Source organism: Heptranchias perlo, chromosome 7 (genome assembly GCF_035084215.1).
Source record: "Heptranchias perlo isolate sHepPer1 chromosome 7, sHepPer1.hap1, whole genome shotgun sequence".
Classification (NCBI taxonomy): Eukaryota; Metazoa; Chordata; class Chondrichthyes; order Hexanchiformes; family Hexanchidae; genus Heptranchias; species Heptranchias perlo.
Genome location: NC_090331.1, coordinates 31185057 through 31211417, shown reverse-complemented (window position 1 = coordinate 31211417; position 26361 = coordinate 31185057). Strand labels below are relative to the sequence as shown.

Genomic DNA, 26361 nt, shown 5'->3' with positions numbered 1-26361 from the left:
TGACCTATTAAAGAGATTTTAAAATGATATTATTCAACATTATTTTAAAATTAAATTACACTTCTAGTGCAACTCGGTCTACACTCTACGTAATTAAGAGTAAAAGTGTCACATGAAATGTTTATATTTTTTTTATTTGTTCATGGGATGTGGGCGTCGCTGGCAAGGCCAGCGTTTATTGCCCATCCCTAATTGCCCTTGAGAAGGTGATGGTGAGCCGCCTTCTTGAACCGCTGCAGTTCGTGTGGTGGAGGTTCTCCCACAGTGCTGTTAGGAAGGGAGTTCCAGGATTTTGACCCAGCGACGATGAAGGAATGGCGATATATTTCCAAGTCAGGATGGTGTGTGACTTGGAGGGGAACGTGCAGGTGGTGTTATTCCCATATTCTTGCTGCCCTTGTCCTTCTAGGTGGTAGAGGTCGTAGGTTTGGGAGGTGCTGTCGAAGAAGCCTTGGCGAGTTGCTGCAGTGCATCCTGTGGATGGTACACACTGGAACCACTGTGCGCCGGTGGTGGAGGGAGTGAATGATTAGCGTAGTGGATGGGGTGCCAATCAAGCTGGCTGCTTTGTCCTGGATGGTGTCGAGCTTCTTGAGTGTTGTTGGAGCTGCACTCATCCAGGCAAGTGAACAGTATTCCAACACACTCCTGACTTGTGCCTTGTAGATGGCGGAAAGGCTTTGGGGAGTCAGGAGGTGAGTCATTCACTGCAGAATACCCAGCCTCTGACCTGCTCTTGTAGCCACAGTATTTATGTGGCTGGTCCAGTTAAGTTTCTGGTCAATGGTGACCCCCAGGATGTTGATGGTGGGAGATTCGGCGATGGTAATGCCGTTGAATGTCATGGGGAGGTGGTTGGACTCTCTCTTGTTGGAGACGATCATTGCCTTGCACTGGTCTGGCGTGAATGTTACTTGTCACTTATCACTTATCAGCCCAAGCCTGGATGTTGTCCAAGTCTTGCTGCATGTGGGCACGGACTGCTTCATTATCTGAGGGGTTGCGAAAGGAACGGAACACCGTGCAATCATCAGCGAACATCTCCATTTTTGACCTTATGATGGAGGGAAGGTCATTGATGAAGCAGCTGAAAATTACAGGTGACTTTCATATTTCTCTGGATAAAAAGAATTCCAAATGTTCATCAATTACAAAAATAAGCTCTACTAGAAAACACAGCAGTACTCAGAAACAAATTAATAAATTCTCCAATGTCATTTATTTTTCTGAACACAGAATGGCAACTCAGGAACACTGCAAAATATTGCCGAAGCACACTCTAGTGCTATGCTTCATACAAATGTCAGTAACAGTACTGTAACACTCATCACTAGAAATATAAGAATTACAGATCAGATTGTAAAACTTTAAAATTCAATAAGCTGTACACTGTTGCGCCCCCCGCACCCCCCCCCCCCCCAACATCATTTTCTTTTCTTTTAAACTACCAATAAATCAACAATATGTTGTGAGAAGCTGCCTAAAGGCATGAATATGCAAGAGACAAAGTTATTCTTGGGTGATGTCAATAGGTCATGATATGAATATTTATTATTGAATAGTTATATTCAATTGAATAGTCTTCCCTCATTCTTTTATTTGTACCATGCTGATGTTTTCAGCATATTTCACGTTGTACAGAATTCAAAATAAGTTTTTAATGTTCACTTAAGTAAAGATGCCATTAGTACACAACAAATACCAGTGATCATTCACAGGATCATGTCCAAAAACCTAGCAGCTATAGCAAGTTTCTGCCTTTTGAAGATGCCTTGAGACCTGTAATATTTAAAGGGTCTAATGATATGACTAACAGTATACAATGGTGCTTAAGTTTTGTATTCTCCCTGTTTCTCCTCTTGCAAGCCAATGGTCATCCTCTTTTAGCAGGCAGGGCAGAATTGCTGGAGGGCAGATTTTCTGATTAGCTGCACCAAACTGATGGGTGTAAAGTGGGCATACTCAATTGGAAAAATGAGTAATGATCCATTACTTTCATTCAGCACCCCATCCAATTTTCCAGTCAGGCTTTGTACTACTGCCAGAAGCATCCGCCAGTTTGAAATGAACTAAATTGAAATTGGGCCCCAGTATAGTTATCAATCATCAAACTGGCCATATAAATGGCAACCAAGATTGTCAGAGTGTGTTATTTACAGAAATGAATTTAGAGAACTCTATAGTAAGATTTGCAGCAGCATTTTGAGGCTATTTTGCAACCATTTTCCTTGTTTCTTTCCGGTTATCCATTTATTTATGTCAAGTGTTCTGGCTCTGACATTTGTTGGTACTTCCATTATACTGGAACATTGTTTTTGCAATAGGAAATCGCCTTTACTTACATTCTTTGGAGGAAGAGGAGGAGGAGGAGCAATGAAGAATGCCAAGCAGGTCAGGCTGCACCAGAGCAAGGCTACACCCACTTGCTGTACCCTCCCACCGACACTTACAGACTGCACCTACCTGGCAATAACCATGTGGAACTGGATAGTCAGACAACCAGATGCAGAGCTGTGCTATTTACTGCAAGGGCACCTGCAGCTAACATGCACCACATGGCTGGCACTCCCAAGGCAGTAACAGTCAACCCTCAAATCCACTTTGTCTGCCTTCTTCTAGGGATTCTGCAATGCGTTCCTATGGGGAAGGTGCCTGGGAGGGGAAAGAAGGGTCACCATCCTCTCTACTGTCTCACTTAAAATCACCTCCACTTTGGCAGCCTAGAAATAGAGGTGATGTGGAGATGCCGGTGATGGACTGGGGTTGACAATTGTAAACAATTTTACAACACCAAGTTATAGTCCAGCAATTTTATTTTAAATTCACAAGCTTTCGGAGATTTTCTCCTTCCTCAGGCAAATGTTTCTCTTGAAACTCTTGAGCTCTTGAAACATTTGCCTGAGGAAGGAGAAAATCTCCGAAAGCTTGTGAATTTAAAATAAAATTGCTGGACTATAACTTGGTGTTGTAAAATTGTTTAGAAATAGAGGGTTTAAGCTACTCCATCACTTGGCCAAAGACTCAGTTTCTTGACTCCATATTTACTGTGCTATCCATTGGCTTTGCTAACTATTTTATTTTTAATTCAAACAGTTTATGCAAAGGCTAAAATATAAATTAAGGATGTTAACAGTCTTTTTAAAGGTTACCAACATTTTTTGTCCCCATATGCAACTACCTTTAGGTCGCTGCATCCATTTAAATTTACCTATCACTCTTTATAAGCATTCCAAAGCATTTGGTTCCTTTCTCTTATGGGATATAAGCAACCATAATCCAGCTAAACATTGATGTATAACTAACCTTTCACATTTTTTGTTGCTTTCAATGCTTTTCTATATAGTGCATGCAACATATAAAAATCAGGGCAATATTGTCACAGTAGAATTGTATTCCAGCACAATCTGTATCCTCGTGGCCCGACATATTCCTCACTTTACCATTACCAACAAGCCAGGGGATCAACCCTGGTTCAATGAGGAGTGTAGAAGAACATGCGAGGAGCAACACCAGGCGTACCTAAAAATGAGGTGCTAACCTGGTGAAGCTACAACTCAGGACTACATGCATGCTAAACAGCGAAAGCAACATGCTATAGACAGAGCTAAGCGATTCCACAACCAATGGATCAGATCAAAGCTCTGCAGTCCTGCCACATCCAGTCGTGAATGGTGGTGGACAATTAAACAACTAACGAGAGGAGGAGGCTCTGTAAACATCCCCATCCTCAATGATGGCGGAGTCCAGCACATGAGTGCAAAAGACAAGGCTGAAGCGTTTGCAACTATCTTCAGCCAGGAGTGCCGAGTGGACGATCCATCTCAGCCTCCCCCCAATATCCCCACCATCACAGAAGCTAGTCTTCAGCCAATTCGATTCACTCCACGTGATATCAAGAAACGGCTGAGTGCACTCGATACAGCAAAGGCTATGGGCCCCGACAACATCCCGGCTGTAGTGCTGAAGTCTTGTGCTCCAGAACTAGCTGAGCCTCTAGCCAAACTGTTCCAGTACAGCTACAACACTGGCATCTACCCGACAATGTAGAAAATTGCCCAGGTATGTAATGTCCACAAAAAGCAGGACAAATCCAATCTGGCCAATTACGGCCCCATTAGGCTACTCTCAATCATCAGTAAAGTGATGGAAGGTGTCGTCGACAGTGCGATCAAGCGGCACTTACTCACCAATAACCTGCTCACCCATGCTCAGTTTGGATTCTGCCAGGACCACTCAGCTCCAGACCTCATTACAGCCTTGGTCCAAACATGGACAAAAGAGCCGAATTCCAGAGGTGAGGTGAGAGTGACTGCCCTTGACATCAAGGCAGCATTTGACCGAGTGTGGCACCAAGGAGCCCTAGTAAAATTGAAGTCAATGGGAATCAGGGGGAAAACTCTCCAGTGGCTAGAGTCATACCTAGCACAAAGGTAGTGGTTGTTGGAGGCCAATCATCTCAGCCCCAGGACATTGCTGCAGGTGTTCCTCAGGGCAGTGTCCTAGGCCCAACCACCTTCTGCTGCTTCATCAATGACCTTCCCTCCATCATAAGGTCGGAAATGGGGATGTTCGCTGATGACTGCACAGTGTTCAGTTCCATTCGCAACCCCTCGAATAACGAAGCAGTCCGTGCCTGCGTGCAGCAAGATCTGGACAACATCCAGGCTTGGGTTGATAAGTGGCAAGTAACATTCGCGCCAGACCAGTGCCAGGCAGTGACCGTCTCCAACAAGAGAGAGTCTAACCACCTCCCCTTGACGTTCAACGGCATTACCATCGCCGAATCCCCCACCATCAACATCCTAGGGGTCACCACTGACCAGAAACTTAACTGGACCAGCCATATAAATACTGTGGCTACAAGAGCAGGTCAGAGGCTGGGTATTCTGCAGCGAGTAACTCACCTCCTGACTCCCCAAAGCCTTTCCACCATCTACAAGGCACAAGTCAGGAGCGTGATGGAATACTGTTCACTTGCCTGGATGAGTGCAGCTCGACACCATCCAGGACAAAGCAGCCCGCTTGATTGGCACCCCATCCACCACCCTAAACATTCACTCCCTCCACCACCAGCGCACGGTGGCTGCAGTGTGTTCCATCCACAGGATGCACTGCAGCAACTCGCCAAGGCTCCTTCAACAGCACCTCCCAAACCTGCAACCTCAACTACCTAGCAGGACAAGAGCAGCAGGCACATGGGAACAATACCACCTGCACGTTCCCCTCCAAGTCACATGCCATCCAGACTTGGAAATAGATCGCCGTTCCTTCATCGTCGCTGGGTCAAAATCCTGGAACTCCCTTCCTAACAGCACTGTGGGAGAACCTTCACCACAAGGACTGCAGTGGTTCAAGAAGGCGGCTCACCACCACCTTCTCAAGGGCAATTAGGGATGGGCAATAAATGCTGCTCTCGCCAGCGATGCGCACATCCCATGAATGAATGAATTATTTGAAATTTTTAAAAGGAGTGCAGCTGACATCAAATTTGGGGCAAAATGTCTAGCTGTAGGGCATCAAAGTCTTGGAAATTATGATAGAAATCCTACAATATTGCATTTAGATGTTAGCATTAGCTCAGTGGTAGCACTCTTGCCTCTGAACCAGAAGGTCATGAGTTCAAGCCCCACTCTAGAGACCTGAGCACATAATCTGGCTTGACACTTCAGTACAGTACTGAGGGAGGGCTGTACTCTCAGAGGTGCTGTCTCTTAGATGAGACCTTAAACCCTTTTAACCTCAGGTGGATATAAAAGATCCTATGGTACTATTTGAAGCAGAGGTCTCCAGGTGTCCTGGCCAACATTCATCCCTCAACCAACACCTCAAACAGATTATTTGGTAATTTCCTCCAATCAGGTTTCCACCCCTGCCGCAGTACTGAAATGACCCTTATCAAAGTCACAAATGACATCCTGTGTGTCTGTGACCATGGTAAACTATGCTTCCTCATTCTTCTTGACCTGTCTCCAGCCTTTGACACGGTTGATCACACCATCTTCCTCTAATGCCTCTTCTCCATCATCCAGCTGCGTCGTAGCCAGAGAATCACCTGCAGTGGCACCTCTTCCCGCTCCCACAACGTTACCTCTGGAGTCCCCTAAGGAACTTTCCCTCCTATTTCTCATCTACATGCTGCCCCTCAGCGACATCATCCGAAAACATAATGTTAGATTCCACATGTACGCTGACGACACCCAGCACTACCTCACCACCACCTCTCTCAACCACTCCACTGTCTTTCATTTGTCACACTGCTTGTTAAACATCTGGATGAGCAAAAATTTCCTCCAACTAAATATTGGGAAGATCAAAGCCATTGTCTTTGGTCCCCACTGCAAACTCCATTCCCTAGCCACCAACTCAATCTTTCTCCCTGGCCATCGTCTGAGGCTGAACCAGACCATTCGCAACCTTGGCGTCCTATTTGATCCTGAGATGAGCTTCCGACCATGTATCCACTCCATCACCAAGACCACCTACTTCCTCCTCCGTAACATCGCCCATCTCTGCCCCCGCCTCAGCTCATCTGTTACTGAAACCCTCACACATGCCTTTGTTACCTCTAAACTTGAATATTCCAATGCTCTCCTGGCTGGCCTTCCAGCTTCCACCCTCCATAAATTTGAGCTCATTCAAAACTCTGCTGCCCGTATCCTAACTGGCACCAAATCCTGTTCCCCCATCACCCCTGTGCTCGCTGACCTACATTGGCCCCCCGTCGGGGAACGCCTCGATTTTAAAATTCTCATCCTTGTTTTCAAATCCCTCCATGGCCTCGCCCCTTCCTATCTCTGTAACCTCCTCCAGCCCTACAAGCCTCCAAGATCTCTGTGCTCCTCCAATTCTTGCCTATTGCGCAGCCCCGATTTTAATCGTTCCACCGTTGGCGGCTGTGCCTTCAGCTGCCTAGGCCCTAAGCAGTGGAATTCCCTCCCTAAACTTCTCCGCCTCTCTACCTCTCTCTCTCCTCTTTAAGACGCTCCTTAAAACCTACCTATTTGACCAAGGTTTTGGTCACCTGTCCTAATATCTCCTTATATGGCTCGGCGTCAAATTTTGTTTGAAAATGTTCTTGTGAAGTGCCTTGGAACGTTTTACCACGTTAAAGGTGCTACATAAATGCAAGTTGTTGTTGTTGTTTATCTGATTGCTGTTTGTGGAACCTTGCTATGCACAAATTGACTGCCACGTTTCCCTACGGTGACTAAACCTCAAGAGTATTTCATTGGCTGAGAAGTGCTTTGGGACATCCTGAGGATGTGAAAGGTGCAACATAAATGCGAGTTGTTTCTTAGAACTTGGAATTCTTTTCTGCAAAGGAATACATTATACAGGTGTACTTGGCAGGCTTCTAGGAGAAGAAGTACCTTAAAAGTAATATGGAAAACAGCTAACTGTTTGCAGTTGATGCTGGAAGGGTTGTCTCTATTACTCTGGGAATCATTACTTTGTGCTCGGAAATCTCGTGAAGTTGCACTTCATTTTATGTTACCAGCTTCAAACCTTTAGGTTCTCAGCTAACAATTTACTGATTACTTATTTCTTCATAAAAACAACCTTTCATCATGGAACATACAAATTTAAATTACATTTTGATCTAAAGTTATACCACATTTTTAATGACCCTACAGACCCAGGCAGATGTAGTTGGAATTACTGAGGAGAGTAGATATTGCTTTAACAACATGATAATATGACGAATAATCATAAATATCAAGAATTAAAACAAATAAGATCATGTTTCCTCAAACACGTCCCTACTTTTTTTTTACTAACAGAGTTGGAATTATCCTTCAAACAGCAGATATGCTGACTGCCAAACAACTTTTACCATGAAAACAGTGCCCCTTTAAATGATTCAACTAGAAAAAGACAATGATGGTCTTAAACAAGTTGTAAATTCCCACCCTAGACAATATCAGCTTGTACCTGTTTTGGTCTGTGGCACCTGGATGAGGTTTGCGCACTTGAGACTGGATGCAAACACATCCTTATTCTCTGCCACTGTATATAATCTGCAGTACTGTTCTGCCCACGGCTTCTCACAAAGCTTGCACGTTAAGCAACCCCTGCCTTTGTTGTACATTCAGGCTCCCTGCAGCATTAGTGGTATATAACTAGTCGGTATTCACAGATACAATAGATCACAGAGAGGTGCTTACATGTCCAAAGCATACCTGCCCTGATGTTATCTTGCATCTTTAGGAAGAGAACAATAATGCCCCTTTCTAAAGAAGGAAATGATATTAAGAGTGCACTATCCATTCATACATGGCTATTAAAATTACAGCAGCGTTATATAAAGAACCCATTATTAATGTGCTGAAATGTTTGTAAGAAGTCATTGAATGAAGGACTTTTAATAATGAAACTGTATATCCTCTGTCTTCCTGATCAAAATTATTAAAACCCAAGGCATAACATAACAGTACCTTGTTTTAGGCTTTGAAAGTCGGTATTTGTTCTACCACATTGTTTGACCGAAGTGCTGCTTTTTTCAGAAGCTAAAACCGTATTTCTGCTCATCAAACAGTGTGTATTTTCTGAGTCCTCATTGGACACCTGGAGGCCAGAAAATCACATGAAAGTTGTAAGTCTCTCAGTGCGCCAGATACTCAGATCCTTAGAATACTCTCTAAAGAGAATATTAATTAGTTTTTTTTAACTAAACTTAAGTAATACCACACGGATTAGTTCTTCAAGGTAAACTTTTTTCATCAGTGCTATTACTGATTTTCACAAACTTGTATTCACTCAAAACAGTTTAATGACAATAATTATGCAGTTAATTGAGGTTTTTTTTAACCTTTTGTGAATCGGCAATTTCTGTTTATTTTACTATGTGGTAAAGTTGGAAACAATGGCCCAGAATTTACTAGACCGGGGCATCTCGTGGCGTGCCCTGTTATTAGACTTTTTCCCTCACTCTTCAGCTAGAACATTTTTTGCGCTGCAGGTTGCTGGAAGTGCCATCTGATAATAGGGCGGCGAGATCAACAGGGCACCTGAGACCTTGGAGAATGATGGGACTAACAGCCTATCTCCGTAACCAATGAGATTTAAGGATTGAGAAAGAAACAGAGGAACGGCAGAGAAGGAAATAGGGTGAATTACAGTCAAATCAGGTGCAGAAAGAGAAATAAAGAAAGGGGAAGGAAAATTTGATTAAGAGAGAGAAAAAAGACAGAAAGGAGAAAAAAAATTAAAAGTCTTTAACAACAATTTACTACCTCTAGGAATGAGGCTCCACAGTTTAAATTGTTCCCTTTCTGAGCCGGAGAGTTGAGTGGCAAAGCAGGAATGTAAATCTCCTCATTAAAAAGGTACTTATGCTGTTAAGTACCAACCCTAACTTTCTGTGGTGAGTTTAATTGGCAATTAATGTGCAAATGCAGCAATTTCTTGAAACTCACGGGGAGGTTGAGGGTGAACTGCTGTTTCTGCGAGGATAACGGCAGAGTGGCGCAAATCATCCAGCAACTTGTGGATATTCTCAATTCATGGGGTATCTCTTCCTCGCCACAAGTTGCTGGATGATTTGCACGTTAATAACGGCGTGCGCATTAAACTCAACGTTATTTTGGCAGCAAATTCTGGCCCATTAAATTTTGGTAGACAACAGTTGAGGAAAACTTTTGGAAATTCCTGTGGATTGAAAGATTGTAGGGAAACTTGGTAATTAATGTAAATGGAAAGAGAGACAGATTCAACAAAACTCTGTGAACATTATACAATCCCAATACTGACCCAGACTCTGGCACAAATAGAACGCTAAAACAGCAGGAAGAAGTGCCAGAAAGGGTGGCCATGAAAGCAATCAGGAAAACTCTGAAGGGCAAGAAAAATCGAAAAGCAGTAGGGACATGCAACATCCCCCAAGAAATGTTAAAAACGAGAGTAGCACACCTTACGAAAGTCTTTAACAAGGTGTGGGAAGAGGAAATGGTACCAGTCATGGAGAAAAGCCAGAATCATACCAATGTGTAAGGGAAGTAAGCAAGTATCAGGACATTAGTTTACTGTAAATACTCAGCAAGCTCTTTGTGCAAGTGAATTGTATCAAACCATCAGCAGGAGGTAAATTAAGGGAGCGGCAAACAGGATTTAGAGCTGATCAGACATTTACCATCAGACAAGTCATTAAGATGAAATGGGAGTACACCCAAGCACTATTTGGGTCGTTAGCCTTTATCAGCCTAACTAAAGCATATGATTTGGTTCAAAGCATGTGGAGGGTCCTTGAACACTATGGCATTAGCATACCATCGAAGATCATGCAACGATTATGTAGCTGTGCAAAGTGTGAAAGTGAGTGGTTCAACATTAGGATAGAGTCAGCTAAGTATGATATGTCCTCAACAATGTTTACCATCTTCATGGACTACATCTTGATGAAAATTAGAGAACACAACAATAAACCAGGGATAGGAAGAGAACATTTGCAACAAATGCAATTGGCAGATCACACACTGCTACTGTTTGACAGGTGAATTACCAAACCTCTAGCACCCTATCCTGCAGTATACATGCTTGCACAGCTCCTTAAATACACAGAAACTGACAAGCGCAACCATCAAAACATGCTCCACCAATTTGGCACCCTGCACCTCTCGCAGACTACCTCTACAACAATACTTGACACACAGTGATCAACTGCAAGCCTCACCTACATTTTCTTTTCTCTCTGCACAAGAAATCACTGCACAACACCCATCAGAGGTAGACCACCGGAGTGAGGGGAGAGAACCTATTCTGAGAGAGGAGGGCTTGGGCTTCCACCTTTCTGAAGGCCCAGGTGAAAGAGGATGATGATGACAAAGCAGAAGACCAGGGCTGTATTCTCTGTCCTTCCCTGAAAGCATGCCCTCCCCAAGAACCCCAAGCCCCCTACATCTTAACATCTGTGTCACTGAGCTCACCTGTTCCAGGCACAAGCACAGAGACTGGAACTGGGGGGTGGGGGCGAAAGGAGAGGGGAGGGGAGTAGCTAGTTAGCCGGAGTCAGGAAAGCTCACGATGCACAGGGGATCCAGAAGAGTGGCAAGTGGGGGAGGATGTAGCCACTTCTCCGCAGAGGTTGAGTGGAAGGCAACCAAAGACCTCAGCATTCTGGGACCAAGATTTCATGGGTACTCATCTCAAAAGACACATGTATCAGCAACATCAGAGGTATGTAATTGCTCTGGGGATGATCTCCCGTGATTTGTGGCGTCTCACAGATGTAGTTGCAGAGTCCACAGCTCTGATTTGCGGCAACATCATGAAGGCATTGTCTGGCCTGCAGGAACCTGTACAATTGGCAGTTGCATTAAAGTCTGCAGTTGATCCCCCGGTAACAGACAGCCAGTAGGGGTCTCCACCTCGAAGGAAGCACGGACTGAAATTGTGGCGGCATTTGGAGACATATTGGAGGGCACCTTTAATTATGCTTTCCAGCTAATTCGGTGACCCTGGGCTTCCAGGATTTGAATGCTTCCATCACACCAGCCATCCAGTTGATGATTGGGACCACAGACCCAAGTCCAAGTGGAAGGGCAGTGGTTGCAGTTCAAGTGCATGATGATGCCCTTTTGCAGGATAGCAGCACATGCCAGGGCTCCAGCCTTCCCCCTCAGAGCACTATGCCAGTGGAATTCAGCAGACGAGACCAAGCTACTCAGAGCTCCCTCCAGGGGCACTGTCAGCACTGATTACATGCCAGGAGCCAGCTGATGTGAGTCAGAAGCCACTTCAATCCCATGACCCTTCAGTCCAGTCTCAGGAGCCCACTACTCCCCATCTTCCTGGCCCTCAGGATACTGTTAGGTGCAGCACTAGAATAAGTAATGGAAAGGCATGTCAAGGCACCAGGCATATGCACAGTGTTAGGAAACAGTAGGTTGACTGTTTGGTTGTATTTGGCCATTGATCATGTCAAGTTCAAAGTGCACTTACTTTGCTTGTAGTTATTCATGGAAGCTATTTTGTTCATCGCCATTTCCATATGATGGTTGACTGTGCATTTATTCTGTTCTGAGTTATTGATGGAGGTCTGTTTATCTTTGGCCATTTCTGTATTAAGGTTCAATGTGCACTCATTCTGTTCTATGGAGGTTGGTTTGTATTTTGCCATTAATTTATTCAGGTTGAATATTATGCTTTGTTATTCGTGGAGATGTGTTTGTGTTTTACCATTTTTTCTATTAAAGTTGAAAGTGTACTTATTCTCTGGTTTGTTAATCATCAAGATCACAGTCATACTGGAAAGGGTGCAGTCATTTGATACAGATTTATTAATGCAGGTGATGACAATTAGCAGTGTCATATTGGGGCAGAAAAGGCTGATAAGTTGTCATGTGCTTGGGTGCGCATTAGTTTCAGACAATCTTTATTGGCAAGTAGCGGAGAAAGCGGGATCTAGCTGGAATCAATCAGATGCTGAAGACCTCTGTAACGAGCTGCCATTTGACAGTCATGGCTACTTCAAGCGTTGTCACATCTGAGCAAACATCATCTATGGGCACAAGGGCCTGCAGCCCAGGATCTTTTGGTGCAATAGTCTCCTTGCCATGTAAGTCCAGACTAAGCCCTTCCTGTAATGCAAAATAGTAAAGTGCACAGCAGGCCACAATTATTCTTGCCACCCTCTCTGGCATGTACTACAAGACACCCCCTGGCTTGTCCAGGCACCTGAATCCACCTTTCAAAAGCCCTATGGTCCTCTCCATCACCTGTCTGGTCGCTGCACAGGCTCAATTGTAACACTCCTCTGCTTCATCGCAGGTCACACAGAATGGTGTCATAGCCATGGCATTACGAGGTAGACCTTGTCCCCCAGGATTCATCTGTCGATTTAGTTCTCCTCTCTGAATAGCTGTGTGATGGCTGAATGCCACAGGATGAATGTGTCATGACTATGATTCGCAGCCATGCATTGACGTGTAGTATCTGCTGCTGGGCATCACAGACAATCTGCACATTTAGCGAGTGGGACACCTTCCTGTTGATCTATCACAGTGGGTTCCGAGTTGGTGCCTTCTGAGTCCATGGGTGCTATCGATAGTCCTCTGCCATGTATAGAAGCCAGTGAGCCTGTAAGATTGAATGCCTCCGTCTCTCTGCTCAGTGTGGGTCATGCCACAGTTGATTAAGTCAGGTACTGGCAAAAAGTATGCTAACATAAAAGGGGACCATGGGAATGCCATAAATCAGATGGCACCAGATGACCAAGAGAGATCAGGAACACAGGATTACCAAGTGAAAGGGCAGGGAGAATGCACAAGGAGTAAATGATGAGCTGCTATGAATGCCTCATTTTACTGTACGGTGGCGCAAAGGTGGTATAAAGTTACAGTACTGTACCAAACTACATGAGAGCAAAATCCAATTCAGGTTAACGCCAGAATGGAAACACTTAGTAGCACCTGCTTGTCTATATATTTCTGTGTCATAGTGTTTGTAATAATGTTGAACAAATTGAGGTTAAGAAAATATTAAATTATGAAAGTATCTTTGTTTCTATAAACTAGGGTCAAATTGCTGGAATAAGACAAAATCATCTTTAATCATCATCTTGTAAATATATGTATAAAAATATCAGCTTGAAAGGTTTAAGGGCTTATTTGTGCAAAAATGAATAAAATTTATAAATTCTGATAATTGAAAGGAATATTATTTAAATAAGCCCCAAAGGCAATGAAGAGTATTTGATTATTATAATCAAAGCTGCTTTATTACTTGGCTTCTGTGATTGCTGGAAACCTTCTGTTTATAGACGCTCACCAGTACAGCCATTATACAAAGACCAGCTGCACCTGGCTGTCAGTAGACACACTGGCCCATAAATTGCTCCGAGCAACGAACGAACGGCGCTTGCCGCGCCACAGATTTATACTCATGCACAAACTTAGTGCAGGCTTTTGTACGGCAACATCCTTGAATGGTGAGCCGAACACAGTCCAGCATTAATTCCTAGGAACCTAGGACCCATGGAAGAGGCGAAAGGATCGCTCTCTCCCCTCAAACAAACAATCAGATTGCAGCATCCTTGACAAGCCATGAAGAGTCAACACCATGAAGATCAAGCTACAAATCAAAGCCAGGAAGTGAAAGCTACAAGAGTCAAAACCAGAAAGTGAAAGCTACAACAGTAAAGTCATTGTAAAAACAGTTAGAGACAGTGAAATAAAGAGAGGGTGAGATTAAAAGACTGAGATAAAAGAGACAGAAGGAAAGAATTTTTAGAAAATGTCCAAAAACTATTAAAATCAGGAGGAGTAATGAGACACCACATTATTAAAAGTCAATTTTTAGTGCCATGGAGATTGATGGGAAGTCGTTAATGCTTACCATACTGTTAAAACTTGGTTAGACCTAAAAAAAAAGCATAGCTGTTTTGTGGCGAGATTAGTTCATTTCCAGCTGGAAAGTGCAGCAAGTTGCACCTGGTGCATTGATTCCAGCCAGAAGATCTCTTTAACACAAAGCTGACAGATCACCAGTGAACCAGGAAGAGCAAATTCCGGATTTCCGCGTTTGACTGCGCATGTGCAGTTGCCGGAACTTGCTCTTCGATCTCGCCACTAATAATGGTGAGCGCTGTTGGGCTCACCGTTATTTTAGAAGCAATTTACGGCCCATTATCTAAATTACAGCCTTTGTAAGGTCAGCTGATAAAAGGAGCAACCTGATTCAAGGGCTATAGTTTGATGGGTTAGTAAAGAATTCCTCCATTTATCATCTTTTTAGCTGCAGATAAATGCTGGGCATACTTACCTCTGGATACTTTTTTTGCAAAATAATTTGTTTATATTGTATTCAGTAGATTAATTCCAATAATCTGAGATTTATAGGTGAAGGAAATTCTAGAGAGAGTAATTTTAGTTCAAAGTACTTCCTTACTGATTATTGAAAAACACAGGTATAAAAATATTAATTGATGTTTTAAACATCAATCTGGAATACTATGTATAGTCACGGTCCTCTATACTGCCTTTGAGGGTACAGAGGTGAGCAACAAAGATAATCTGCAGTATTAAGAATTTAAATTGTGAAGAAAGATCAGGAAAATTGGCTTGCTTTCTGTGGAAAAAGAGACTTCAAAAAGTTTAAATTTAAAGGTTTCAAGCTTGTGAAGGAAACCAAAAAAAAAATCCAGGCAAATTGTTTACCATGATGAGGAGCTCAAACATCAGGAGGCACAAGTTAAATACTAAGAAATTAAGAGGAAGAAGAGAAGTCAGGTGGAACTTTTTCACCCATAAAGGTAATAGTTCCATGGGATAAGCCAACATGGAAGGTCATTGGAATGGGTTCAAGAGACAATTAGATGCATTTTCAAAAAGAGAAGGGATTGAAGGATATGGCAGGATGCATAATGACGCAGAGCTTCAGGCACCTTCTTAAAAGGAATGCTGGATAGCATCGTGGCTGACTTATGCATGATCCCCTATGGGTGGCTGGAAGATCCTACGGCATAAAAGATGAGGGCAGTGGTGACCTTCACTATCACAGATAGGGCAGTGTGGATGATTTACTGTCCTTTTAGGTCTTTGTGCGCCAGATGGCGTATCTCATTCACAGCATCCCTGCCAATATGAGCCTCATCGTCTATTGTTCCTCCATGAGGTCCACATAGCTGATTCTATAATAGTACATTTACTTCCTGGGTTAGATTGTTCTGTAAGTGCTTAATCTTTTATAATGTCTATGCTCCAATGCAGCCTTCTCCTTTTGCCGCCACTGCACCACAAGGGTTCCCTATACCCACTTTGCGAGGCTCAAAGAGTCTTTCTGTCAGTGCTGTACTGATGCTTCCAAATTTTGCCAGTCTACCAATACAATAACCCTATCTTTACATGCGAGCACAAAATTCCTTGTTTTTTTATATTTTATCATTTATTCTCAAGACTACTATTCTTTGGAATACTATCTGTGCCATGCACTAAGCCATACAGGCAGGGGAAGATTAAACAACTGGACATGTGGTTGGAAGAGTGATGCAGGAGGTAAGGTTTTAAGTTTGTGGGACACCGGGACCTGTTTTGAAACAGGAGGTAGTTGTACTGATGGAGTAGAAGAACAGATATTTGGCCGGCACAAACAAGATGGGCTGAATGGCCTCCTTCTGTGCCGTAAATTTCTATGATTCTACATATATCTTTAAAAGCAACTAGAAAAATCCACCAAAAGAGTAAAACAGATTCTGGTCTTTATATATAGGGGCATTGCATAGTAAAGCAAAGAGTCGATGATGAATCTGTAGAAGACATTGGTTGGAGTATTGTGTGCAGTTTTTGGCACGCCCCATTATGGAAATGATATTGGAGCTGTGGAAAAGCATAATATACATTTACTAGAATGATCCCAGTGATGAGAGACTGACAAATGTTTTGAAAAACTAGGACTGTATTCACTAGAGTAGAAAAGTTTAAGGGCAATCTAATAGAAATGTTCAAAGTTTTGAAAGGGTTTTTTTCAGCAAGCCTTCCATGCCAGCAATAGGCAGGCTCCCAAATTTGAATGGTATGATTCAAACTTAAATGCTGTATTTTAGTACCATATGGTTTGAACTGCAGTAATATCAGGTTGTATTTCATTGCACGTTGTAGGGAAGTACCTGCACATTATAAAATGTTTGGTAAGCTCATCCATCCCCCTATTATTTCTTTGATTGCATCACCAGAAAAAAGTCCCAAAATGTTTGTTTATATGGCAATTATAAGTTTAGGTAATTAACATCACTGGAGATTAAGAGAAACTCCTTATGTTAAGTACAATGTGTTTTTGTTTCTTTTTCTCAAAATTGACTCCCGTTTCAACAGGTAGATGAAACCCATCCTGTTACCTGTGAGCCACAGATGCCCAGATCAATGTTAATTCCGTTCTTTTCACCATATGCAAGGGAGCAGTCTAAAAAACGTGTTTCTGTATTCAGAGATGAGTCAAAGATATCTTCTGCTTTCTCAGCTACAAAAACAACCAAAGGACAATAGTCAAGATTTTTTCAAGAACAAATTAGGGCAGAACCTCCTTAAAATATTTTTGTTATGATTTAAGAGCAGTGGACCCAGTTTAACCTTAATTAGCACCTGTAGAATTTGCTAGATGCTCCTGGTGCTAAGGCTATGAAGTATTTGCATCCAGCCGTATACCTCTCAAAATAGAACATCTTATTTTAACCATTTACGAGTCCATTGAATATTCTAACTATGTTGTGGCTATAGTTACAACCATTGCCTAGACATACACATAAGGCAGAGAAGGCCACGCACGTATGGAACCATCTTCCAACTGTGTGGGTTATTATGATACTGAATTTAATATGTTTCAGTATTCAGTAGTGAGACCTCACCTGGAGTACTGTGTACAGTTTTTGTCACCTTATCTAAGGAAGGATATACTTGCCTTAGAAGCAGTGCAATGAAGGTTCATTAGATTAATTCCTGAGATGAGAGGGTTGTCCTACGAGGAGAGGTTGAGTAGAATGGGCCTATCCTTTCTGGAGTTTAGAAGAATGAGAGGTGATCTCATTGAAACATATAAGATTCTGAGGGGGATTGACAGGGTAGGTGCTGAGAGATTGTTTCCCCTGGCTGGAGAGTAGAACTAGGGGGCATAGTCGCTGGATAAGGGGTTGGCCATTTAAGACTGAGATGAGGAGGAATTTCTTCACTCAGAGGGTTGTGAATCTTTGGAATTCTCTACCCAGAGGGCTGTGGATGCTAAGTCATTGAGTATATTCAAGGCTGAGGTAGATAGATTTTTGGACTCGAGGGGAATCAAGGGATATGGGGATCGGGCGGGAAAGTGGAGTTGAGGTCGAAGGTCAGCCATGATGTGATTGAATGGCAGAGCAGGCTCAAAGGGCTGTATGGCCTACTCCTGCTCCAATTTCTTATGTCATTATGATTTATTACTCAATTAGGTTGGATCCTTAACTGACTCTTAGGCTTCTGGGTTGGATCTGAGCACTGGATTGAACATCCACGAACAGGAAAAATACTGATCCTTGCTCATTTAGATGGTCAGGCACAGCATCCAAAGCTTCTTACAGCCAGCTCTTAAGATGACCGATCTCGATAAGCCTTCTTTCAGACTAAAAGAAATGGGAATATTCTCTCCCAAAGATAAAATATATTGATTTTATTTTTTATATTCTTCATGAAGGGAGTAATGTACATTGAAAGTGCCGTCCCCAAACCCTCTCCCCAGAGTGACATTTTGTTTAAATTTAAACTCATTACGCATACCAGAATAAAACAAAGACAATAATCAAGAAAAAAATTCTACAAAATTTGGAAACTGCTTTTTCCCCCCAGAATTACTGAATAATGTTACAGACATTTCTAATTTAAATTAATTTGTCTCTTCCAATAGATTTCAAAGTTTTTTTGGTTCCGGTACTTTACTGTCAATATTTCCAGAAGTAGCACCTTGTATGCACTTACACGGCAGTTGGTTATCATAGAAATTTACGGCACAGAAGGAGGCCATTCAGCCCATTGTGTGTGTGCTGGCTGAAAAAGAGCTATCCAGCTTAATCCCACTTTCCATCTCTTGGTCCGTAGCCTTATAGGTTACGGCACTTCAAGTACACAACCAATTACTTCTTAAATGAGTTGAGGGTTTCTGCCTCTACCACCCTTCCAGGCAATGAGTTCCAGACACCCACCACCTTCTGGGTGAAAAAAATTCTCCTCAGCTCCCCTCTAATCCTTCTACCAATTACTTTAAATCTATGCCCCCTGGTCACTGACCCCTCTGCTAAGGAAAATAGGTCCTCCCTATCCACTCTATCTAGTCCCGTCTTAATTTTGTATACCTCAATTAAATCTCCCCTCAGCTTCCTTTGTGCCAAAGAAAACAATCCCAGCCTAGCCAATCTTCTCTCATAGCTAAAATTCTCCAGCCCTGGCAACATCCTCGTAAATCTCTTCTGTACCCTCTCTAGTGCAATTACATCTTTCCTGTAATGTGGTGACCAGAACTGTACGCAGTACTCAAGCTGTGGCCTAACCAATGTTTTATACAGTTCTAGCATAACCTCCCTGCTCTTATCTTCTATGCCTCGACTAATAAAGGAAAGTATCCCGTATGCCTTTTTAATCACCTTATCTACCTGTCCTGCTACCTGCGGGGATCTGTGGACATGCACTCCAAGATCCCTTTGTTCCTCTAACGCCTCTCAGTATCCTTCCATTTATTGTGTATTCCCTTGCCTTGTTTGCCCTCCCCAAATGCATTACCTCACAGTTCTTTGGATTGAATTCCATTTGCCACTTTTCTGCCCACCTGACCAGTCCATTGATAGCTTCCTCCAGTCTACAGCTTTCCTCCTCACTATCAACCACACGGCCAATTCTTGTATCATCTGCAAACTTCTTGATCAAGCCCCCCACATTCAAGTCCAAATCATTAATGTATACCACAAAAAGCAAGGGACCTAGTACCGAGCCTTGCAGAAACCCACTGGAAACAGCCTTCCAGTCACAAAAACACCCATCAACCATTACCCTTTGCTTCCTGCCACTGAGGCAATTTTGGATCCAACGAGCCACTTTCCCTTGAATCCCATGGGCTTTTACTTTTTTGACCAGTCTGCCATGTAGGACCCTGTCAAATGCCTTGCTTAAATCCACGTGCACTACATCAAACGCATTACCCTCATCGACCCTCCTCGTTACCTCCTCAAAAAATTCAATCAACTTAGTGAGATGCGACCTTCCCTTAACAAATCCATGCTGACTGTCCATGATTAACCAGTGCCTTTCTAAATGACGATTTATGCTCTCCCTCAGAATTGATTCCAATAATTTGCCCACCACCGAGGTTAGACTGACTGGCCTATAATTACTCTGTCTATCTTTTTCTCCCTTTTTAAACAACGGTACAACGTTAGCAGTCCTCCAATCCTCCAGCACCACGCCTGTAGCCAGGGAGGATTGGAAAATGATGGTCAGATCCTCTGCTATTTCCTCCCTTGCTTCTCTTAACAGCCTGGGATACATTTCATCCGGGCCTGGCGATTTATCTACTTTCAAAGATGCTAAATCCTTTAATACTTTTGCTCTCACTATGTTTATCCCATCCAATATTTCACACTCCTCCTCCTTAACTACAATTTCTGCACGTCCCACTCTTTTGTGAAGATAGACGCAAAGTATTCATTAAGAATTATACCCACATCTTCCACCTCCACACAGGTTACCTTTTTGGTCTCTAATAGGCCCTACTCTTTCCTTAGTTATCCTCTTGCTCTTTATTTATTTATAAAACATTCTTGGGTTTTCCTTAATTTTACTTGCCAGTATTTTTTCACGCCCTCTCTTTGCTTTCCTAATTTCCTTTTTAATTTCACCCCTGCACTTTCTATACTCCTCTAGGCTTTATGTAGTATTGAGCTCTCGGTGTCTGACATAAGCTTCCCTTTTTTGCCTTATCTTACCCTGCATCCTCCTTATCATCCAGGGGGCTCTAGATTTGGCAGTCTCACCCTTTTTCTTTGTGGGAACATGTTTACTCTGAACCCCTTGAATGCCTCCCCTGCTCTGACATTGATTTACCTTCAAGTAGCTGTTTCCAGTCCACTTTTGCTAAATCACTTATCAGCTTAGTAAAATTGGCCTTTCCCCAATTTAGAACTTTTACTCCTGTTCTATCTTTGTCCTTTTCCATAATTATGCTAAATCTGACTGTATTATGATCACCACCACCAAAATGCTCTCCCACGGATACTCCTTCCACCTGCCCAGCTTCATTCCCTAAAACCAAATCCTGAACTGCCCCCCCTCTTGTTAGGCTTGCTACGTACTGGCCAAAAAAGTTCTCCTGAATGCATTTAAGAATTCTGCGCCCTCTATACCTTTCGCACTGATGGTGTCCCAGTTAATATTAGGGTAGTTGAAATCCCCTATTACTGCCCTATTTTTGCAATTCTCAGAAATTTGCCTACATATTTGTTCTTCAATCTCCCTCTGACTGTTTGGGGGTCTATAGTACGCTCCCAGAAGTATGACTGCCCCTTTTTTGTTCTTTAGCTCAATCCATATGGTCTCATTTGATGATCCTTCTAATATAGCATTCCTCCTTACAACCATAATTGTTCCTTTAACCAGTATTGCCACCCCCCCCTCCTTTTTTATCCCCTTTCTATCTCGTCTGTAAACCCCGTAACCAGGAATGTTGAGCTGCTGTTCCTGCCCCTCTTTAAGCCATGTTTTAGTCAGGTCCTTTGTATCCACTCTATCTAGGCCCCTCATAATTTTATATACCTCAATTAAATCTCCCCTCAGCCTCCTCTGTTCCGAAGAAAACAACCCCAGCCTATCCAATCTTTCCTCATAGCTAAAATTCTCCAGTCCACCAACATACACATAAACCTCCTCTGTGCCCTCTCTAGTGCAATCATACCTTTCCTATAATGTGACTAGAACTGTGCACCATACTCTAGCTGTGGCCTAACTGGTGTTTTGTACAGTCCTAGCAAAATCTCCCTGCTCTTATATTCTATGCCTTGACTAATAAAGGAAAGTATGCCTTCTTAAAGATCTTATCTACCTGCCCTGCTACCTTCAGGGATCTGTGGACATGCACTCCAAGGTCCCTCTGTTCCTCCACACCTCTCAGCATCCTCCCATTTATTGTGTATTCCTTTGCCTTGTCTGCCCTCCCCAAATGCATTACCTCAATCTTCTCCGGATTGAATTCCATTTGCCACTTTACAGCCCACCTGACCAGTCCATTGATATCTTACTGCAGTCTACAGCTTTCCTCCTCACTATCAACCACACGAACAATTCTTGTAGCATCTGCAAACTTCTTAAACATGCCCCCTACATTTAAGTTTAAATCATTAATATTTACCACAAAAAGCAAGGGATCTAGTACCTAGCCCTGCAGAACCCCACTGGAAACAGCCTTCCAGTCACAAAAACACCCGTCCACCTTTACCCTTTCCTTCCTGCCACTAAGCCAATTTTGGATCCAACTTGCCACTTTCCCTTGGATCCCATTGGCTTTTACTTTCCTGACCAGTCTGCGTGTGGGACCTTGTTAAAAGCCTTGCTGAAATCCGTGTAGACTACATCAAATGCGCTGCCCTCATCAACCCTCCTTGTTATCTCCTCAAAAAATTCAATCAAGTTAGTCGGCTATGACCTTCCCTTATCAAATCGATGCTGACGGTCCTTGATTAATCCGTGCCTTTCTAAATGTCCCTCAGAATTGTTTCCAATAATTTGCCCACCACAGAGGTTAGGCTGACTGGCCTATAATTACTCGGTCTATCCTTTCCTCCCTTTTTAAACAACGGTACAACATTAGCAGTCCTCCAGTCCTCTGGCACCATGCCTGTAGCCAGAGAGGATTGGAAAATGATGGTCAGAGCATCTGCTAATTCCTCCCTTGCTTCTCTTAACAGCCTGGGATACATTTCATCCAGGCCTGGTGATTTATCTACTTTCAAAGATGCTAATCCCCTTAATACTTCCCCCCTCACCATGTTTATCCCATCCAATATTTCACTATCCTCCTCCTTAACAACAATGTCTGCATCGTCCCCCTCTTTAGTGAAGACAGACGCAAAGTATTCATTAAGAACCATACCTTATCATTGTCTAAATTATTTACCTTACTTTCCTACAAAGTGTATTAGAAGGAAATAATTTTGTCTCATATAACTCTTCAAAGCCATCATTCAAATAGAAGCAAGCAAGTTTACCTTGTAGTGATAGATGATTCAGTAATACATCAGTCAGATGTTTTCCTACTGTGCTTTTCACTTGGGCCGCATACTGTAAAACCGATCTCCCGTTTGAATCGCAAAGTTTCAAATCTCTGTAAAGCACAACATAATATTTTGCAATGTTCAATAGGAATATGATGGGAACTTATTGTTTTCTATGCATATTTGTAAATGTGGAGGAGTTTGTAGATATTATAAAAGTGGAGGAGGCTAAAGGGAAAATATATATTTTTAAAATCTTTAATTTTTTGGAAAAGCATTGAAATGCATGCATCACGTAATGTGCTACTACTGCTGGCGTCACAGTGGTCCGATCTTCCATCTCGCTTTGCTGGCGAGCTACCTTTCTCTGTCCACATCTCACCGGCTTGATGGTAATGAGGCCCGAGACCCAATATCGGGTGCTGGGATCATTCTGTGCACTCCCAAAATTGGGTGTGCCTGAATTTCTAGGCCTAAATTTTTGTGTCTGGATTTAGGGCAAACACATAATAAAGTCAATTCCAACCACTCAACCCCATAATTCTTGACAAGAAATAATCCCAGTCCTGCCAATGGGTAACCCAATCCAAAACTGAAAAAAATAGGTAACTGAATAAGATTCTTAGTTTATGAATTTGCTAATACCAAGTAATTTGTAATGTAGCATGTATTTTGTATTGTACCATGCCATGAGGAACTGTGTAAATATTTGTACAGCATTAAAACTAAACAAAACTGTCAATCCCTGTGACCATAAAAAAACTGATAATCTAAAATAAAAGTGAACCCAGTTTTGACAAAACGTCTCTACCTGAAAACAAGAACCTGTCCTTTCTCTTTTCAGATGCTGATGGATTTGCTATGTATTTCCAGCATTTTTTAAAATTTCAGACTTTTTGTTTTTTGTTTGTGTCGATTGTACATTAACAATACCTGCATAATATTCAATCAAAGGATTTAAAATGCTGAAGGAGTCAATGCTGATAGTGTGAGGGTAATAGAGAAAAAAATGATACAGTTAGAGCTGTAAAGGATTGAGGGGACTGAAAATTAATAGAAGCAGGATGGAGAAAAAATGATCAACATGAACGCTGAGCACCTGAATTGGGATTCAATTTGCTCAGACTTGCCACTGATGGGGTATTTGGAAGGACACTTATAACCAGGCTCTCTGTGGTAGCAGGTCCAACAGCATGTGCATTCTGCTCTTTTGGTCCTGGTCCTATAGTAAGGCTGAATGCATATTTTCAGCACATTTCAATTCATAAACTTGTCTGCTGTACAACAACTCTCCTTCCCACTCCAACCTACTTGGAACAGTAATTATGCCACTAATTTAAATACTCAATAAGTTGTTAAATCAGATCTTTCCAAACCATTATAGGCTTTATGTAAGTGTGTTTATGTTCATATTTTGCAACTTTAAAGACACAGTTCTATTTACAAATAGTCAACATCTATAAAGGGAACTGAAAATTGTTACAACATAGCCTAGATGCAGTTTTTAATATTGCACAAAAGATAATAGAGAACAGTAGATTATTTTAAGTCTTTATGCATCCCACCATTTTATAACCATAAGATAAACAATGTACACCACCAAAATGTATTCAGTCTTGCCTTTGATGTAGCTACAAGAACCCGTCCTTTTTCTTTTCAGATGCTGATGGATTTGCTATGTATTTCTAGCACTTTTTAAAATTTCAATCTTCTTGTTTTTTGCTTGTGTTGATTGTACATTAACAATACCTGCACAATATTCAGTCAAAGAATTTTAAATGCTGAAGGAGTCAATGCCGAAGGAGTCCATGCCTTTGTCACCTCTAATCTCGACTATTCTAACATTCTCCTGGCAGACCTCGCACCTTCCACCCTCCATAAACTTGAGCTCAGCCACAACTCTGCTGCCCGTATCCTAACTCGCACCAAGTCCCGTTCCCCCATCACCCCTGTGCTCACTGACTTACATTGGATCCCGGTCTGGGATGGCCTTGATTTTAAAATTCTCATTCTAGTTTTCAAATCCCTCCATGGCCTCACCCCTCCCTATCTCTGTAACTTCCTCCAGCCCTACAACCCTCCGAGATCTCCGTGTTCCTCCAATTCTTGCATCTTGTGCACCCCCGATTTTAATCGCTTCGCCATTGGTGGCCGTGCCTTCAGCTGCCTAGGCCCTAAGCACTGGAATTCCCTCCCTAAACCTCTCCGCCTCTCTCTCCTCCTTTAAGCCGCTCCTTAAAACCAACCTCTTCTAATATCTCCTTATGTGGCTTGGTGTCAAATTTTGTTTAATAACACACCTGTGAAGTTTTACTACATTAAAGGTGCTATATAAATGCAAATTGTTGTTGTTGTTACATTCATTAACTGGCAATTTGGCTTCATTGAATTTTCAAAGCTTGTGGCTGAGCCAGCTTACTTCTAACTTCTGCCTGAAAGTCATGAAGAGTTTATAAGCAATTCAAATTGACCTGGACCGAACACCAAACCAAAAGAGGTTCATTTAGATGCCCTACAGTTTCAAGACAAGAATTTCTCCATTGTATTAAATTCAAACTTACTCATTATGTTTAAGAAGTTCTTGAACAATCTCCACATGCCTGTATTCTGCTGGTGTAAGATCCCCCAGTTTTTCCGACATGTCCACATCCGGTACAGCTAACATAAGGGGAGTCCGGCCTTCAAGATTGTTGCAATTTACATCCAATGACCCTTCTTCTGACTGGAAGAACATGTTAATAGGAAAATATTACCATATATTAAGAATCTCATTTACCTGTGGATTTTAACTAATAGGGTTACAAATACATTTAAAATTCTTGATTTCCCATCTCCTCTCCCCTGCAATCTTCACAAATCCCACCCTTTCCAAGCTCTCCATTACGAATGGATCTGCAATAGTTTGCTCACAAGTGAGCTGTTTCATGTGTGGATATCAACCACCTACTCCACACTGCCATCTTCAAATATATATAAAAGTTTTCTATTTCAACATAAGAGCAGTGGGAACATATTCATTCCATTTTAGAGGGATAATAATCTTCAGAGGAGTGCCAAACCTAGATGAACAGCCCATTAGTGCTTTCTACCAACATTATTTATGTCTTAGGTGGCAGTTCTAACAAAGGGTTGTCACAGTGGTAGAAAGGAGGGACTAAATGTAATCAGTAGGTAGACTCATTTGGGTAGAATTAAGGTAAAGGAACGGATTCAACACACTATTGTGAGTATTTTACAGACCTCTTGACTGTGATGACTTAACAAATCAGTGTACATATATGGAGGCCTGTAAGAAGAAAAATATGGTCATAATGGAAAATATTAACCTACATATAAATTGAAGAAAAATAGCAGCACCAATAGGAAAGAGAATAGGTTTATTGAATGCATTCAAGAAAATTTCCTTAAAGCAACATGTCTTAAAACTAAGAAAGCAGGTGCTAAGAGTAACAAACCAGAAATAGTTAACAGTCTGGTAGTAAGGGACCTTTGAAAGGCATGGGGTGATGCAACCATGGTCTACAAGAATAAGTAAGACCATTTTAAGCAAAAGGAGAAGGAGGAACGGCAAAGAACAGTGTTGAAACTAAAGACCAGAGAATTACAGAAAGCAACAAAAGGAGACCAATAAAGTAAGAAGGAGGGCAAAGAAG

At 42.2% G+C, this 26361-nt stretch overlaps 1 protein-coding gene across 1 annotated transcript in view; it reads right to left on the bottom strand.

The window, feature by feature from the left end:
• Positions 1–8406: 8406 nt before the first annotated feature.
• The window catches only part of LOC137323991 (uncharacterized), a 38035-nt gene continuing 20080 nt past the window's right edge, over positions 8407–26361 (bottom strand). Inside the window, exons 2-5 of the mRNA XM_067988163.1 lie at positions 25270–25430; positions 22703–22818; positions 16829–16950; positions 8407–8565 (exon numbers count right to left, since the gene is read on the bottom strand). Coding sequence (XP_067844264.1) covers positions 8407–8565; positions 16829–16950; positions 22703–22818; positions 25270–25430 — 558 coding nt within the window. The remainder of the gene's footprint in view (positions 8566–16828; positions 16951–22702; positions 22819–25269; positions 25431–26361) is intronic.